Source organism: Rhinoderma darwinii, chromosome 1 (assembly GCF_050947455.1).
Source record: "Rhinoderma darwinii isolate aRhiDar2 chromosome 1, aRhiDar2.hap1, whole genome shotgun sequence".
Classification (NCBI taxonomy): domain Eukaryota; kingdom Metazoa; phylum Chordata; class Amphibia; order Anura; family Rhinodermatidae; genus Rhinoderma; species Rhinoderma darwinii.
In genome coordinates this window covers 666016904-666032506 of record NC_134687.1, presented here as the reverse complement: position 1 = coordinate 666032506, position 15603 = coordinate 666016904, and the positions used below count along the sequence as shown (strand labels likewise).

General features: G+C 40.8%; 2 protein-coding genes across 2 annotated transcripts in view; both read left to right on the top strand.

Annotated features, from left to right (window-relative positions):
* Positions 1-15603, top strand: part of LOC142710473 (oocyte zinc finger protein XlCOF29-like) — a 238217-nt gene that overhangs the window by 57128 nt on the left and 165486 nt on the right. The window lies entirely within an intron of this gene.
* LOC142664736 (nicotinamide N-methyltransferase-like) lies at positions 11050-13674 on the top strand. The gene is made up of 3 exons (XM_075844032.1): positions 11050-11200; positions 12567-12774; positions 13118-13674. Exons 1-3 carry the CDS (start codon positions 11050-11052, stop codon positions 13539-13541), a joined length of 783 nt encoding a protein of 260 aa, XP_075700147.1. The 3' UTR covers positions 13542-13674.

The following is a 15603-nucleotide window of genomic DNA, read 5'->3' as shown; positions in this document are numbered from 1 at the left end:
AAATTATCGAAGCTTTTTTTAAAGCCATCTACTGTCCCTGCTGTGACCAGCTCCTGCGGTAGTCTATTCCATAAATTCACCGTTCTCACAGTAAAGAAGGCTTGTCGCCTCTGCAAGTTGAACCTTTCTTTTTACAGGCGGAGGGAGTGCCCCCATGTTTTTTGAGGGGGTTTTACATGGAACAGGATTTCACCATATTTTTTGTATGTGCCATTCATATATTTATATAAGTTAATCATGTCCCCCCTTAGTCGTCTTTTTTCAAGGCTAAATAGGTTCAGTTCTTTTAATCTTTCCTCATAACTTAGATTCTTCATGCCCCTTATTAACGTTGCTCTTCTTTGTATTTTTTCCAACTCCAGGGCATCCTTTCTATGAACTGGAGCCCAAAACTGGACTGCATATTCTAGATGAGGCCTCACTAATGCTTTGTAAAGTGGTAATATTACATCCCTGTCCAGCGAGTCCATGCATCTTTTAATACACGATAATATCTTGCTGGCCTTTGAATCAGCTGATTGACATTGCATGCTCTTATTTAGTTTATGATTTACAAGTACACCCAGATCCTTCTCAACAAGTGACTCCAACAGTGTAGCTTCTTCTTGTACATATGATGCATGCCGATTATTGGTACCCAGATGCATAACTTTACATTTATCTACATTAAACTTAATTTGCCAATTGGACGCCCAAACACTCAGTTTGTTTAAATCCGCTTGCAATTCACAAACATCTTCCATAGTCTGAACTATACTACATAGCTTGGTGTCATCTACAAAAATAGAAATAGTGCTATTAATCCCATCCTCTATATCATTAATAAATACGTTGAATAATAGTGGTCCCAGCACTGAACCCTGGGGTACACCACTTATTACCGGTGACCATTCAGAGTAGGAATCATTGACCACAACTCTCTGGATACGGTTCTTGAGCCAATTCTCAATCCAATTACAAACTATACTTTCTAAACCTATAGTCCTTAATTTACCCATTAGACGTCTATGAGGGACAGTGTCAAATGCCTTTGCAAAGTCTAAAAATAGAGATGAGCGAACTTTTCAAAAGTTCGGTTCGGCTAGTTCGCCGAATTTCACAAAAAAGTTTGATTCGGACCAAACTAGTTCGGGCCGAACCTGTCACTTACGTGCGCCGAGCATGCTACTGTCTCGGGTGCTGATAGAGTTAATGGGCTGCACTAACTCTTTCAGCAACCTTGACAGTACATGCTCGGCGCGCGGAAAATAAAATTTAAATGTAATAAAAAAATTTAAATTATACGTTCGTACTTACTTTCCTCCTGTCCGGCCTCCAGCGATGACGTTTCATCCCTTTCGCCGCTGCAGCCAATCACAGGCTGTAGTGGCGGTCACGCACGTCAGGATGACGCTTCATCCCACGTGACCGCCTCTGCAGCCAATCACAGGCTGCAGCGGCGACATGGATGAAACGTCATCGCTGGAGGCCGGACAGGAGGAAAGTAAGTATGAACGTATTATTATTTTTTTTGGCATGTATGTATGTTTGCATGTATGTATGTATATATGTGCATGTATGTTTGCATGTATGTTGGCATGTATGTATATATGTGCATGTGTGTATGTATATTTGCATGTATATATTTGCATGTATGTATGTATGTTTTCATGTATGTATGTTTGCATGAATGTATGTTTGTATGTATGTATGTATGTTTGCATGAATGTATGTTTGCATGAATGTATGTTTGCATGTATGTATGTTGTCATGTATGTATGTATGTATGTATGTATGTATGTAGTCATGTATGTATGTATGTATATATGTATGTATGTATGTTGTCATGTATGTATGTATATATGTGCATGTATGTTTGTATGTATATTTGCATGTATATATTTGCATGTATGTATGTTTGCATGTGTGTATGTTTGTATGTATATATGTTTGCATGAATGTATGTATGTATGTTTGCATGAATGTATGTTTGCATGTATGTATGTATGTTGTCATGTATGTATGTATGTTGTCATGTATGTATGTATGTATGTATGTTGTCGTGTATGTATGTATGTATATATGTGCATGTATGTTTGTATGTATATTTGCATGTATATATTTGCATGTATGTATGTTTGCATGTGTGTACGTTTGCATGTATGTATGTATGTTGGCATGTATGTATATATGTGCATGTATATTTGCATGTATATATTTGCATGTATGTATGTATGTTTGCATGAATGTATGTATGTATGTATGTATGTTTGCATTTTATGTATGTTTGCATGTATGTATGTATGTATGTTTGCATGTATGTATGTATGTCGTCATGTATGTATGTTGTCATGTATGTATATATGTGCATGTTTGTATGTATATTTGCATGTATATATTTGCATGTATGTATGTATGTTTGCATTTATGTATGTTTGCATGAATGTATATTTGCATGTATGTATGTATGTATGTATGTATGTATGTTGTCATGTATGTATGTTGTCATGTATGTTGGCATGTTTTTATTTTTGCATGTATGTTTGCATGTATGTTTATATATATGTGCATGTATGTAATTATGTTTGCATGTATTTATGTTTGCATGTATATTTGTGCATGCTTGTATATATGTATGTATGTATCTTTGCATGTTTGTATGTATGGTTTCATGTGTGTGTGTGTGTGTATGCATGTATGTATGATAGTTTGCATGTATGTATGTGTGTATGTTTGTATATATGTATGTATGTATGTTTGCATGTATGTTTGTTTGTATATATGTCTGTATGGCCATGTATGATACTGTCTGCTGGCGCCCTGTATCTAAGTCAACTTCGTGGCAGGCTTCTATACATGGTATAACAGTCAGTATCACACATTAAACTGAATCTAAGCCTACGACATGTTTTATTTCATTTTATTTATTTTTTACAGGTTTGGTGTTTGGACTACGTCGGTTTCGAGGACGTTTTTTTTTTCTACAATAAAATGGTTAATGAGGGTTGTGTTGGGGGTGCTTTATTTCAATAAAATATTTTATCTATATCTTTGTCTTTTCAAATTTTATTACTACCACTTTAGTAATGGCCGCTGTCTGAGTGACAACATCCATTACTAAGGCGAGGCTTAGTGTTAGCCGGTGCAGAGGCTAACACTAACCACCATTATTACCCCGGTACCCACCACCACCAGGTGTGCCGGGAAGAGCCAGGTTCGATCCAGTACCCGACCATCTGTTGTGATGGTCGGGCTCTGGGGCGGCCGCAGGCTGGTATTATGAGGCTGGGAAGGGCCAAAAACAGTGGACCTTCCCACCCTTGTAATGCTAGGCTGCTGCTGTGTTGTATCTGGCTGGTTATAAAAGTGGGGGGGACCCCACGTCATTTTTTTAAATTATTTTATTTTATTTTTTTTTAAAAGACATGGGGTTCCACCCAATTTATCATAACCAGCCACATACAACACAGTGTTATTAGCCTGGGAATGGATAAAACCAGTGGCCCTTCCCACCCATGTAATGCCAGACTGCTGCGGCCTTGTATATGGCTGGTTATTAAAAATGTGGGGGACCCAACGTCTATTGTTAAATTTGTTAAATTAAAAAAAAAAAACGACGTGGGGTGCCCCCCATTTTTAGAACCAGCCAGATACAACACAGCAGCAGCAGCCTAGCATTACAAGGGTGGGAAGGTCCACTGTTTTTGGCCCTTCCCAGCCTCATAATACCAGCCTACGGCCGCCCCAGTACCCGACCATCACAACAGATGGTCGGGTACTGGATCGTACCAAGCTCTTCCCGGCACCCCTGGTGGTGGGGGGTACCGGGGTAATAATGGGTGGTTAGTGCTAGCCTCTGCACCGGCTAACACTAAGTACCGCCTTAATAATGGACGCTGTCAATCAGCCAACTGCCATTATCTAGGCACTAATAAAGTTTAAAAAAAAACACAAAGACAATTCTTTTTTATTGAAATAAGAAATCCCCAACAAAACCCTCGTTAACCATTTTATTAAAATTTGAAAAAACGTAGATCTACGCAGTAGTCCAACGAATCGAAGATGTAGTCCAATCGGTACATCAAAATCTGCAACAACATAAAAAAACAGTTATCAATGTGAACAATAACAATACTTCTACTCACCTACACACATATATACACTCACACACACACAAACAACCATACACAAACACACACATATATACACAAACACACACATATACACAAACACACACACACACACACATAAACAGACAAACACACACACATAAACACACACCCATATACACAAACACACACATATACAAAAACACACACACACACAAACATCTACACACAAACATATATACAAATACACCCATATATATACACAAACACACCCATATATACACAAACACACACATAAACACACACCCATATACACACATATACACAAACACACACATATACAAAAATACACACACACAAACATCTACACACAAACATATACACATACAGCCATATATACACACACATATATACACAAACACATATACACAAACACACCCATATATACACAAACACACATAAACACAAACACACATATAAAAACAAAAACAGACAAAGACACATACCCAAACACACACACTGTTTCTTTTAAATGCTGCTGGGGAACCCGCTCGATCCACTATATAAGGCTGCGCTATAGTGCAGCATTTAAAAGAAACAGGATCCTGACCTGTCCATAGAGTTTAAGGCAGCACAGAGTATTTCAGGAGATGAGCGTGCAGATTCAGTGCTGCTGTGAACTCTGCTCTTACCATTACGTAGCTCTCAGTCTGTTACCTCTCCTCCACTCCTGTCCTCACGAACACCTTCACATGATTGGCAAGTCACCACGTAATGGTAAGAGCAGAGTTCACAGCAGCACAGAGTATTTCAGGAGATGAGCGTGCGGATCTTGTGCGGGGTGGTGACTTGCCAATCATGTGAAGGTGTTATTGAGGACAGGAGTGGAGGAGAGGTAACAGACTGAGCTACGTAATGGTAAGAGCAAAGTTCACAACAGCACAGAATCTGCACGCTCCTCTCCTGAAATATTCTGTGCTGCTGTGAACTCTGCTCTTACCATTACGTAGCTCTCAGTCTGCTACCTCTCCTCCACTCCTGTCCTCAAGAACACCTTCACATGATTGGCAAGTCACCACTGCGCACAAGATCCGCACGCTCATCTCCTGAAATACTCTGTGCTGCTGTGAACTCTGCTCTTACCGTTACGTGGTGACTTGCCAATCATGAAGGTGTTATTGAGGACAGTAGTGGAGGGGAGGTAACAGACTGAGAGCTACGTAATGGTAAGAGCAGAGTTCACAGCAGCACTGAATCTGCACGCTCATCTCCTGAAATACTCTGTGCTGCCTTAAACTCTGTGGACAGGTCAGGATCCTGTTTCTTTTAAATGCTGCACTGTAGCGCAGCCTTATATAGTGGATCGAGCGAGTTCCCTAGCAGCATTTAAAAGAAACAGGATCCTGACCTGTCCACAGAGTTTAAGGCAGCACAGAGTATTTCAGGAGAGGAGCACGGCTGGCCACAGGCAGCCGGTCGTTTTTACAAGCCGTGCTCCCATTATGCACACGACCGTAAAAACACCCGTTATTGCGGGTTGTAATTACGACCCGCAATAACGGGCTCATAGACTTCTGTTACCCACGGGTACCTTCCCGTTTTCTCACGGGAAGGTGCCCGTGCCGTTAAAAAAATAGAACATGTTCTATTTTTCTATTTTACGTGCCGTGCTGCTATAAAATTTAGGGTATGTTCACACGACAGCGTCCGTAACGGCTGAAATGACGGGGATGTTTCCGCCTGAAAGCATCCCCGTAATTTCAGCCGTAACGGCATGTGCAGGAGCTTGAACGCCGCGTCCATTACAGACGTAATTGGCGCTGCTATTCATTGGAGTCAATGAATAACGGCTCCAATTACGGCCAAAGAAGTGACAAAAAATCCCGAATTACATCCGTAATTAGTGCGTGTGAACACAGGGTATGTTCACACGCACTAATTACGGACGTAATTCGGGCGTTTTGCCCCGAATTACGTCCAAAAATAGCGCCTCGATTGCGCTGACAAACATCTGCCCATTGAAAGCAATGGGCAGACGTTTGTCTGTTCACACGAGGCATAATTTACGCGCCGCTGTCAAATGACGGCGCGTAAATAGACGCCCGCGTCAACGAAGTGACCTGTCACTTCTTTGGCCGTAATTGGAGCCGTTATTCATTGACTCCAATGAATAGCAGCGCCAATTACGTCCGTAATGGACGCGGCATTCAAGCGCCTGCATATGCCGTAATGGCTGAAATTACGGGGATGTTTTCAGGCGGAAACATCCCCGTAATTTCAGCCGTAACGGACGCTGTCGTGTGAACATACCCTTATAATGACAGCACGGCTCGTAAAAGCGGCCGGCTGCCTGTGGCCGACCGTGCTCGTAATTACGACGACCGGTAAAATAAAAAAATAGAACATGTTCTATCATTTTAACGGCACGGGCACCTTCCCGTGAGAAAACGGGAAGGTACCCGTGGCTAACAGAAGTCTATGGGCCCGCTATTTCGGGTCGTAATTACGACCCTTAATAACGGGTGTTTTTACGGTCGTGTGCATGAGGCCCCGTAATGACGGGTGGCTACATGTGTGCACCCGTCATTACGGCAGCGTTGCTAGGCGACGTCAGTAAATAGTCACTCTTCAGGGTGCTGAAAGAGTTAACTGATCGGCAGTAACTGTTTCAGCACCCTGGACAGTGACTACCGATCACAATATAGAGTACCTGTAAAAAAAAAAAGACGTTCATACTTACCGGGAACTCCCTGCTTCCTCCAGTCCGGTCTCCTGGCCGTTGCCTTGGTGACGCGTCCCTCGCGACATCCAGCCCGACATTCCTTGATGACGATGCAGCCCATGTGAGCGCTGCAGCCAATCACGAGCTGCAGAGGCCTCTGCAGCCAATCACGGGCTGCAGAGGCCTCTGCAGCCAATCACAGGCTGCAGAGGCCTCTGCAGCCAATCACAGGCTGCCGCGTCAGAAAAGAAGGTTGGACTGGAGGAAGAAGAGGGACTCGTCCGCAAGACAACGACCAGGTACGTATGAAATGCTTTTTATTTTATTTTTAATCAGCCGCCTCTTTTCTCTATCACTGATTGATAGAGACAAGTGGCTGCCGATTTGTATAATATTTTTGACCGGGTTCGGTCAAAACGGGTTCGGCCGAACCCGGTGAAGTTCGGATTCGCTGCGAACCGAACTTTTCCGGAAGTTCGGACCGAAACCGGGTTCGGTTGTCCCGGTTCGCTCATCTCTATCTAAAAACACTATATCCACTACGGCCCCTCTGTCTAGGCTTCTGCTCACCTCTTCATAAAAACAAATCAGGTTGGTTTGACAGCTTCTGTCCTTAGTAAAACCGTGCTGGCTGTTACTTATAATACTATTTATTGTCACATAATTCTGTATATAGTCCCTCAATAGCCCCTCAAACATTTTCCCCACAATTGATGTTAAGCTTACTGGTCTATAATTACCCGGCGAAGACCTAGAGACCTTTTTGAAAATAGGCACCACATTTGCCCTGCGCCAGTCCCTTGGCACTATACCAGTCATGAGAGAATCTCTAAATATTATGAAGAGTGGGACAGAAATAACTGAACTAAGCTCCTTAAGAACTCTAGGGTGTAACCCATCTTGTCTGGTCCCGGGGCCTTGTGTACGTTTATTTAATTTAATTTAGCTTGCACCATATCTACATTCATCCAATTCAGTATATCAACTGATATATTAACAGCACTGGCACCGGCTACATCAGCTGCTCTTTCTTCTGTTGTATATACATAGCGGAAGAACTCATTTAGTAACTCTGCCTTCTCTTGATCCCCTGTGACCAACTCCCCATTACCACTATCTAGGGGTCCTACATGTTCAGACCTTGGCTTTTTTGCATTTATATGCTTGAAGAATTTTTTGGGATTTGTTTTACAATCCTTGGCCACCCGCCTTTCATTTTGTATTTTTGCTGATTTTATTACCTTTTTACAGATTTTATTAAGCTCTTTATATTTTACAAAGGCTACAGCTGTACCCTCAGATTTGTATTTTTCAAATGCCCTTTTTTTGTCATGTATTAACCTTTTTACAGAAGGTGTAAGCCATGTGTGGTTTAATTTTAGTCGTTTATACTTGTTACCTATAAGAATAAATTTTGCAGTATAACTACCCAAAGTAGATTTGAAAATCTCCCATTTATCATTTGTCCCATTATTTGACATTAGTTCTTCCCAGCCTATATCCTGAATTGCAGCCCTCATCCTGGGGAAATTGGCCTTCTTAAAATTAAGTGTTTTTGCCCTCCCAGCCTGTGTTTGTGTCTTACAGTATAGGTAAAATATAACTATATTATGATCACAGTTACCGAGGATTTCACAAACATTGACATTCCCAACAAGCTCTGCATTATTAGAAATGACCAGATCCAACAGAACTTCACCTCTAGTTGGGTCTTCCACAAACTGGCCCATAATATTTCCCTGCAACAGGTTGAGGAAATGTCTCCCCTTTGCGGTTGAAGCCGAACCATGACACCAATTAATATCCCGGAAATTAAAATCTCCCATTATCACTACAGTACCCGCCTGTGCAGCCCGCTCCATCTGTTTATATAGCTGAACTTCCATCTCCTCAATTATATTGGGGGGTCTATAGATTACACCAAAAGTAATTTTTTCAGTGTTTACCTCCCTTTGTAATTCCACCCACAAGGTTTCAACCTCCTCACAATCTTCACCCTCTAATATCTCATTCACACTCGCCTTCATATCACTTCTCACATACAGACATACACCACCACCTTTCCTATTCGCCCTGTCATTCCGAAACAGTGTAAAACCCTGTAGATTTACAGCCCAATCATGTGAAGAGTCTAGCCATGTTTCAGCAACACCAACTATATCTATATTTTCTTCCAGTACCAAGGCCTCCAGCTCCCCCATTTTGCTTGCTAGACTTCTTGCATTTGTGAACATACACTTTAACTTGCCTTTAAATGTTTCACTTTCAGTATCAGAAATGTGATTATTTGACATTATTTGGGCATTTTTATTTTCACTGCTGTTTTGTAACGAAAGGATCTGCTTATCTTGTTGCCTAGTCCTCTCCGCACCGTCTGTTTCTCCCCCCACCAATATAGTCTGACCCCTCTCTAACCTAACTACCTCTTTATATTCTACATTGGCCTCCCTCCTCAGCCCTAGTTTAAATACTCCGCAACCCCAGCTAGAATTCTCTCCCCCTGCACAGCGGACCCCCTTCCATTTAGGTGCAAATCATCTGCAGAATACAGTTTGTACCCCAATGAAAAGTCAGCCCAGTGCTCTAGGAACCCAAATCCTTCTCCTCTACACCAAGACTTCAGCCATGCATTTAACTCCCTGAGCTCCCGCTGTCTTTCCTGTGATGCGCACGGCACAGGCAGTATTCCTGAGAATACAACCTTGGAGGTCCTTCCCTTCAGCTTGTAGCCTAGTTCTTTAAAATTATTCTTAAGGCTCCTCCACCTACCATTTATTCTGTCGTTGGTACCCACATGGACCACAACAGCTGGATCATCACCAGCCCCTCCCAGCAATTTGTCCACCCATTCCACCACATGCCGAACCCTGGCACCAGGGAGACAGCAAACCATTCTGTTGAAGCGGTCTTGGCGACAAATTATTCTATCCGTCTTCCTGATTATAGAATCCCCTATAACTATCAATTGTCTTGGCTTACGTGCATTACCATCCCGCCGACTACTAGCTGGGCTGTTCTCCCGGCTGTTAGGGAGATCAGTATCCACTAGGGCTGCCATTTCTGAGACTGACACCCTCGCATCATCACCCAACTTGGCAATTTTGCTTGGAATGTCAGAAACAGGATTGGCCTTCCTTTTCTTTGACCCCTTTCTACTGCCCCTAACTACATTAACCCAGCTACTTACCTGATCCTGCTCACCCATGTCTTCACCCTCCAGTTCTACCCCACTAACTGCGTGCTCCATGAGCAGCATGCTCCACTCAAGATTGTCTATCGCCCTCAGTGTTGCATTCTGCTCCTCCAGATCTCTAATGCGAGCTTCCAGGTGAACAACATGCTCACATCTGCCACAGAGGTATTCACCCTGGAACTCCAGCTCCAGTCCTGCATATATATGGCAAACTGTGCACTGAAGAAAACCTCCAATCTTGCTATCCATTATCCAATAGGATAAGTAAAGTTCAATAGGGGAAATGCTGGTGATAGGTTCCCTTTAATACATATGTGGTGGAAATGTACAGTATGAAAGTAGAAACATTTTGGAAGGATACTTTTGTTTTGGTGACCTTCATCTGCTCTAGGGAGATCTGCCCCATACCAGATTTGCCATTGTTGGACTTTTCTACTAAGGTTATTCCAGCTTCATTTAGATGGGTTACAAATAAAATTCTGTCCACCCCAAGAATAGAGGTCTCCTATAAATGGAAGTCAAAAATGATGCCGGATATTCCTAGTGTTATAAATAGAGTCAACCAATACCATTGCTATGAAATTATTCTAAATGAGAATCATGTTTTTCATATAAAAGATCTGCATAAAAAATAAAACCAGCCTTCCAAAGGTGTACATAACCTTTAACACGTAAGCAACCAGGTCTTTTTGTTGGCCTTAGTGACCAAGAATTATTTTGAATTTTTTCACTGTCACATTCCAAAAGTCATAACTTTTTTATTTTTTCAACGAGACAACTTTTTATATGTTTTTTTGTTTTCTTCTTGTCTCCTTTAACAATACATTAGCGTTGTTTATTTAAGGATCATTAATTCTCTATGTGAATCTATTATAACACAAGTTCCCATGACCGGCTCATGAATATAATAAGTCATCATGTGATAAGTTATTCTTAGTAACACACTTTGTAAGTTGAATCCTGGTAATTATATAAAGACCTTGTGCCCCGGTCTAGAGGTAGTCACCCCGTCTGTGATACAAGACTCTGTGATACAAGAGTAGATGATGGATTCCAGTCCCCATAAGTTCTATCATGTACATGGCTTTGATTCCAGACAATTTCTGGAGCATTACTATTCAGATAAACCTGACATGGTCTTTGGAGATGACACCTTGAAATTTCTGATTGAAAATCTTAGACAAGTTTTCACAGTGGGTATGTATCCTGATTTTATTACTCCTAAGATACATTGACGTGTATATTATTCAATTTTTAACTGATTTTAAACAATTGTAATAATTGGATACAAATTGGACAAACTTGATTTTTGGGGTGTGGGAGATCAGTGAGGGCAAAAATACTGCCCCAGTCTAAGCAACCATATAATCACAGGGAGCAGAGCAAAACCCTAGTCATTGTATATGATGAAGAATATGAGGTATCAGGGTATCAGTAGAGTCATTGTTTTATCTTCTCTAACCTCGAAGACCCTGAAAAACTTTTTGGGGGATGATTAAGGGCATCTTAAAAATTCTAAATGTGGGTGCAACTATCTAAATCTGCTGTTATCTGACAATTTTTTTGTTATTATAAACTAGAATCTAATTTCTAGAATCTACAGTTCTATGTTCAATAACAGATTTCCATAATTTTAAAAAAAATTCACCGGCAGTCATTTTCTGCGCAGGTTACCACAAATAGCAGAAATAATATAATTTTTTTTATCATTCTCATATTTAGAGGTTGTTGCCATTTTGGGATGGAAATATCACTTTCTGTGTCACATCAGATTGCACATGACTCGGCAGGCTTGTTGTTTCGGATATTCTACACAGCGTCAGGTCCAGTCACGTCATAACTACTAAAAGGGGAAAAAAGTCATCATAGGGTAGATAAAATTTTTGGGGGAAAACGCTAACAGAGGGCGCATCTATGTAGTACAGCCTGTAAATGGTCTAGAGGTCAGAAACCATAGGCGTCATAAATAAAGCTGTAGATCTGTGGTTCTTTAATGAAGCTGAAGCAACCAAAATAAAGCTCATAAATCTTTATAAAGCGGATTTAATTTTAGCAAAAATTTTTCAAGACAATAATGTCTACTCCTAGGGCTTCTGAGCCTGTATATATAGTTGTGTTGAAGCCCCAAACCTATAACACCCCTTGGGACACTTTATATGGTTTCTGTGTGTCCAGTGTGGTGCCGTAGAATATGCAATCCAGCCAGGTGGGTCTAGCACCTTCCTTCTTAATTTACATTATACAGAACATACTACACAAGGGCATTAAAACGTATTGAAGACTTTTGGATTGTTCCAGTTACGGCCCCATGAGCCTCCCATCTCCTTTTCTTTACTCTTACTACAGGACCTCAGATGATTACAATCTTCATCTACTGAAAAACATTGACCTATAGAAGATATTTTAAGGCATAGTTTCTCTCTTTTTCTATTTTTTTTTGTATTAAAACCCCAATGTTTACATAGTTTGCTAGAAGTAATACAGACATATGTCCTTGTTTATCCACAAAATCTATGAGGATTTAACATATTACATCTTTCAATAGTCCAAAATGTTTCTGCAGGTCATATTAATGGAGACATCTTGGTTGACCTCAGTCTTAGTTCTATCGTTCATCATCTCTATTCAGCCTGTGAGTTTTTCAAAAACATCATCGTGCTGAAGGTCAATAACAGATGCATCATGGAGCTGAAGAGATGGGTGGATGAACGTACGGGAGCATTTTATTGGGGCCATACAACAACAATTCTTCAAGAGAAAGAAGAAAACAGGTGATGTATTTATGCAAATATCAAGAGAAAAACACTGTCATTGTCCTTGCTGCTCCTGAAAATACTGGAATATACTGGAATATGAGGCAAAGATCAAGGAAAATGTTTATTCTTTTAATACACAAGTCAGATGTAAAATTTGTATTACCCACTCATTCCAATATTCTTATACAAGTTAATCCTGGAAAAGCGCAGTATAAACCTGACACTTTGTGTAATAATCTTGGATGATTTCAAGCTTTACCTCTAGTATTGCAAGTCAATAGTCCAGTGCTAAGTCCTGAACCACCATGTTGATGTTGACTGTGGGACAATCACTTTCCTTGTCTTTTTTACTTTCCAGTGATCAGTGTCAGGACCAGGAAACAAAACTGAGATCAGCCATTCAACATGTTGTGAAATACGACCTGGAGAAAGAGAATATGACAGAGCCACTGGTCTTACCACCAGCCGATTGTGTCATCAGTGTTTGGATTCTGGATGCTATCAGCAAAGGTCAAGATGATTACATCAGATATCTGAGGAAGTTCTCTAGGTTGCTGAAACCTGGAGGACACCTCATAATAATTGGAAGTGAAGGGACAACATATTTCACAGTCGGTAAAAACAAGTTCCATGCTTTTACATATAATGAGAATTTTATCAGAAAAGTTCTAGTTGGAGAAGGCTTTATCATTGATTACTGTAATGTCAAGGAGAGAATGGCTGTGAGTGACATTACTGACTATAAATCCACTATATTAATTGCAGCTCACAAGGAGAAGTAGGTTGAATATTATAAGTGTCTACATGTTATTACTTCATATGTTAAGCTTAAAAAAAGATCTAACAATCAAAAAGAAGCTTCCTTAGTGCAGTATAGAATAGTATAAAAATAATTGTTCAGTTCTTTTTGGGACTTTGCCTTGGACTGGTCCTAGATAATATTGCCAAGACCGAGTCTGATCATCTGGGACATCATAGGAGTCTGAAATCTTGGGATCAGTTGCTTTCTCATTGTTTCTATCTGCTTTATATAAATAGTGTAATAAAGTGAAGCATAGAGCAATTAACTATTTGTGTCTTTGACTTCGGGGGGGGTTCCTGCTCTATAGATTTTACAGACCTTGATTTATGAGAAGAAGCTTTAAAGCAAAACAATATAATAATCCACAAGGGTTTCACTCTATGATCTCATTTATTTAGAGAATTTTTAGAGAATCCTGTTATCTGCAAAGCCCCTCCGGGACCAGAAGTGACCCCATTTTGGAAACAAAAGCCCTCAAGGAATTTATCGAGGGGTATAGTGAGAATATAGACCCCACAGTTTTTTTACTAAATTTACTGGAATTAGGTCATGAAAATTAATATCAACATTTTTTACACTAATGTTGAATTTTTTCATTTCCACAAGGGATAAAGGAGAAAAAGCACCCCAACATTTGTAAAGCAATTTCTCCCGAGCATGGAAATACCACATATGTGGTTATAAACTGCTGTTTGGACACACGGCAGGGCTCAGAAAAGCAGGAGCGCTACGTGACATGCAGATCTTGCTGATTTGATTTTTGGGCTCCATGTCGCATTTGCAAAACCCTGAGGTATCAGAGTACAGCGGAAGCCACCAAAAAGTGACCCCATTTTAGAAACTACACCCATCAAGGGATTTATCATTTGCCTGGACAAATGAGAGGGCTCAGAATTGAAGAGCACCATTTGCATGTGAGGCCTATTTTGGTATTTTCACATCATTGACCCACAAATGCGGAGTACATCAGGGTATATGTAAGCTGTGAGGAGTACATCAGGGTATATGTAATCTGTGAGGAGTATATCAGGGTATATGTAAGCTGGGCGGAGTACATCAGGGTATATGTAAGCTGGGCGGAGTACATCAGGGTATATGTAATCTGTGCGGAGTACATCAGGGTATATGTAAACTGGGCGGAGTACATCAGGGTATATGTAAACTGTGCGGAATACATCAGGGTATATGTAAACTGTGCGGAGTACATCAGGGTATATGTAATCTGAGTGGAGTACATCAGGGTATATGTATGATGTGCGGAGTACATCAGGGTATATGTAAGCTGGGCGGAGTACATCAGGGTATACGTAAGCTGGGTGGAGTACATCAGGGTATATGTAAACTGTGAGGAATACATCAGGGGGTATATGTAATCTGTGCAGAGTTCATCAGGGTATATATAATCTGTGTGAAGTGCATCAGGGTATATGTAAACTGTGCGGAGTACATCAGGGTATATGTAAGCTGTGTGGAGTACATCAGGGTATATGTAAGCTGTGCAGAGTACATCAGGGTATATGTAAGCTGTGCGGAGTACATCAGGGTATATGTAAGCTGTGCGGAGTACATCTGGGTATATGTAAGCTGTGAGGAGTACATCAGGGTATATGTAAGCTGCACGGAGTACATCAGGGTATATGTAAGATGTGCGGAGTACATCAGGGTATATGTAAGATGTGAGGAGTACATCAGGGTATATGTAATATGTGAGGAGTACATCAGGGTATATGTAATATGTGCGGAGTACATCAGTGTATATGTAATATGTGAGGAGTACATCAGGGTATATGTAATATGTGAGGAGTACATCAGGGTATATGTAATATGTGAGGAGTACATCAGGATATATGTAATATGTGAGGAGTACATCAGGGTATATGTAAACTGTGCGGAGTACATCAGGGTATATGTAATCTGGGTGGAGTACATCAGGGTATATGTAAGCTATGATCAGTACATCAGTGTATATATAAACTGTGCGGAGTACATCAGGGTATATGTAAACTGTGCGGAGTACATCAGGGTATATGTAAACTGTGCGG

What these genes read in the sequence shown, in the direction of transcription:
- LOC142664736 (XM_075844032.1), top strand. Translation starts at nt 11,050, where the DNA reads ATGGATTCCAGTCCCCATAAGTTCTATCATGTACATGGCTTTGATTCC. An exon ending in TAGACAAGTTTTCACAGTGG is followed by an intron (nt 11,201 to 12,566) that starts GTATGTATCCTG and finishes ATGTTTCTGCAG; the next exon opens with GTCATATTAATGGAGACATC. An exon ending in CAAGAGAAAGAAGAAAACAG is followed by an intron (nt 12,775 to 13,117) that starts GTGATGTATTTA and finishes TTTACTTTCCAG; the next exon opens with TGATCAGTGTCAGGACCAGG.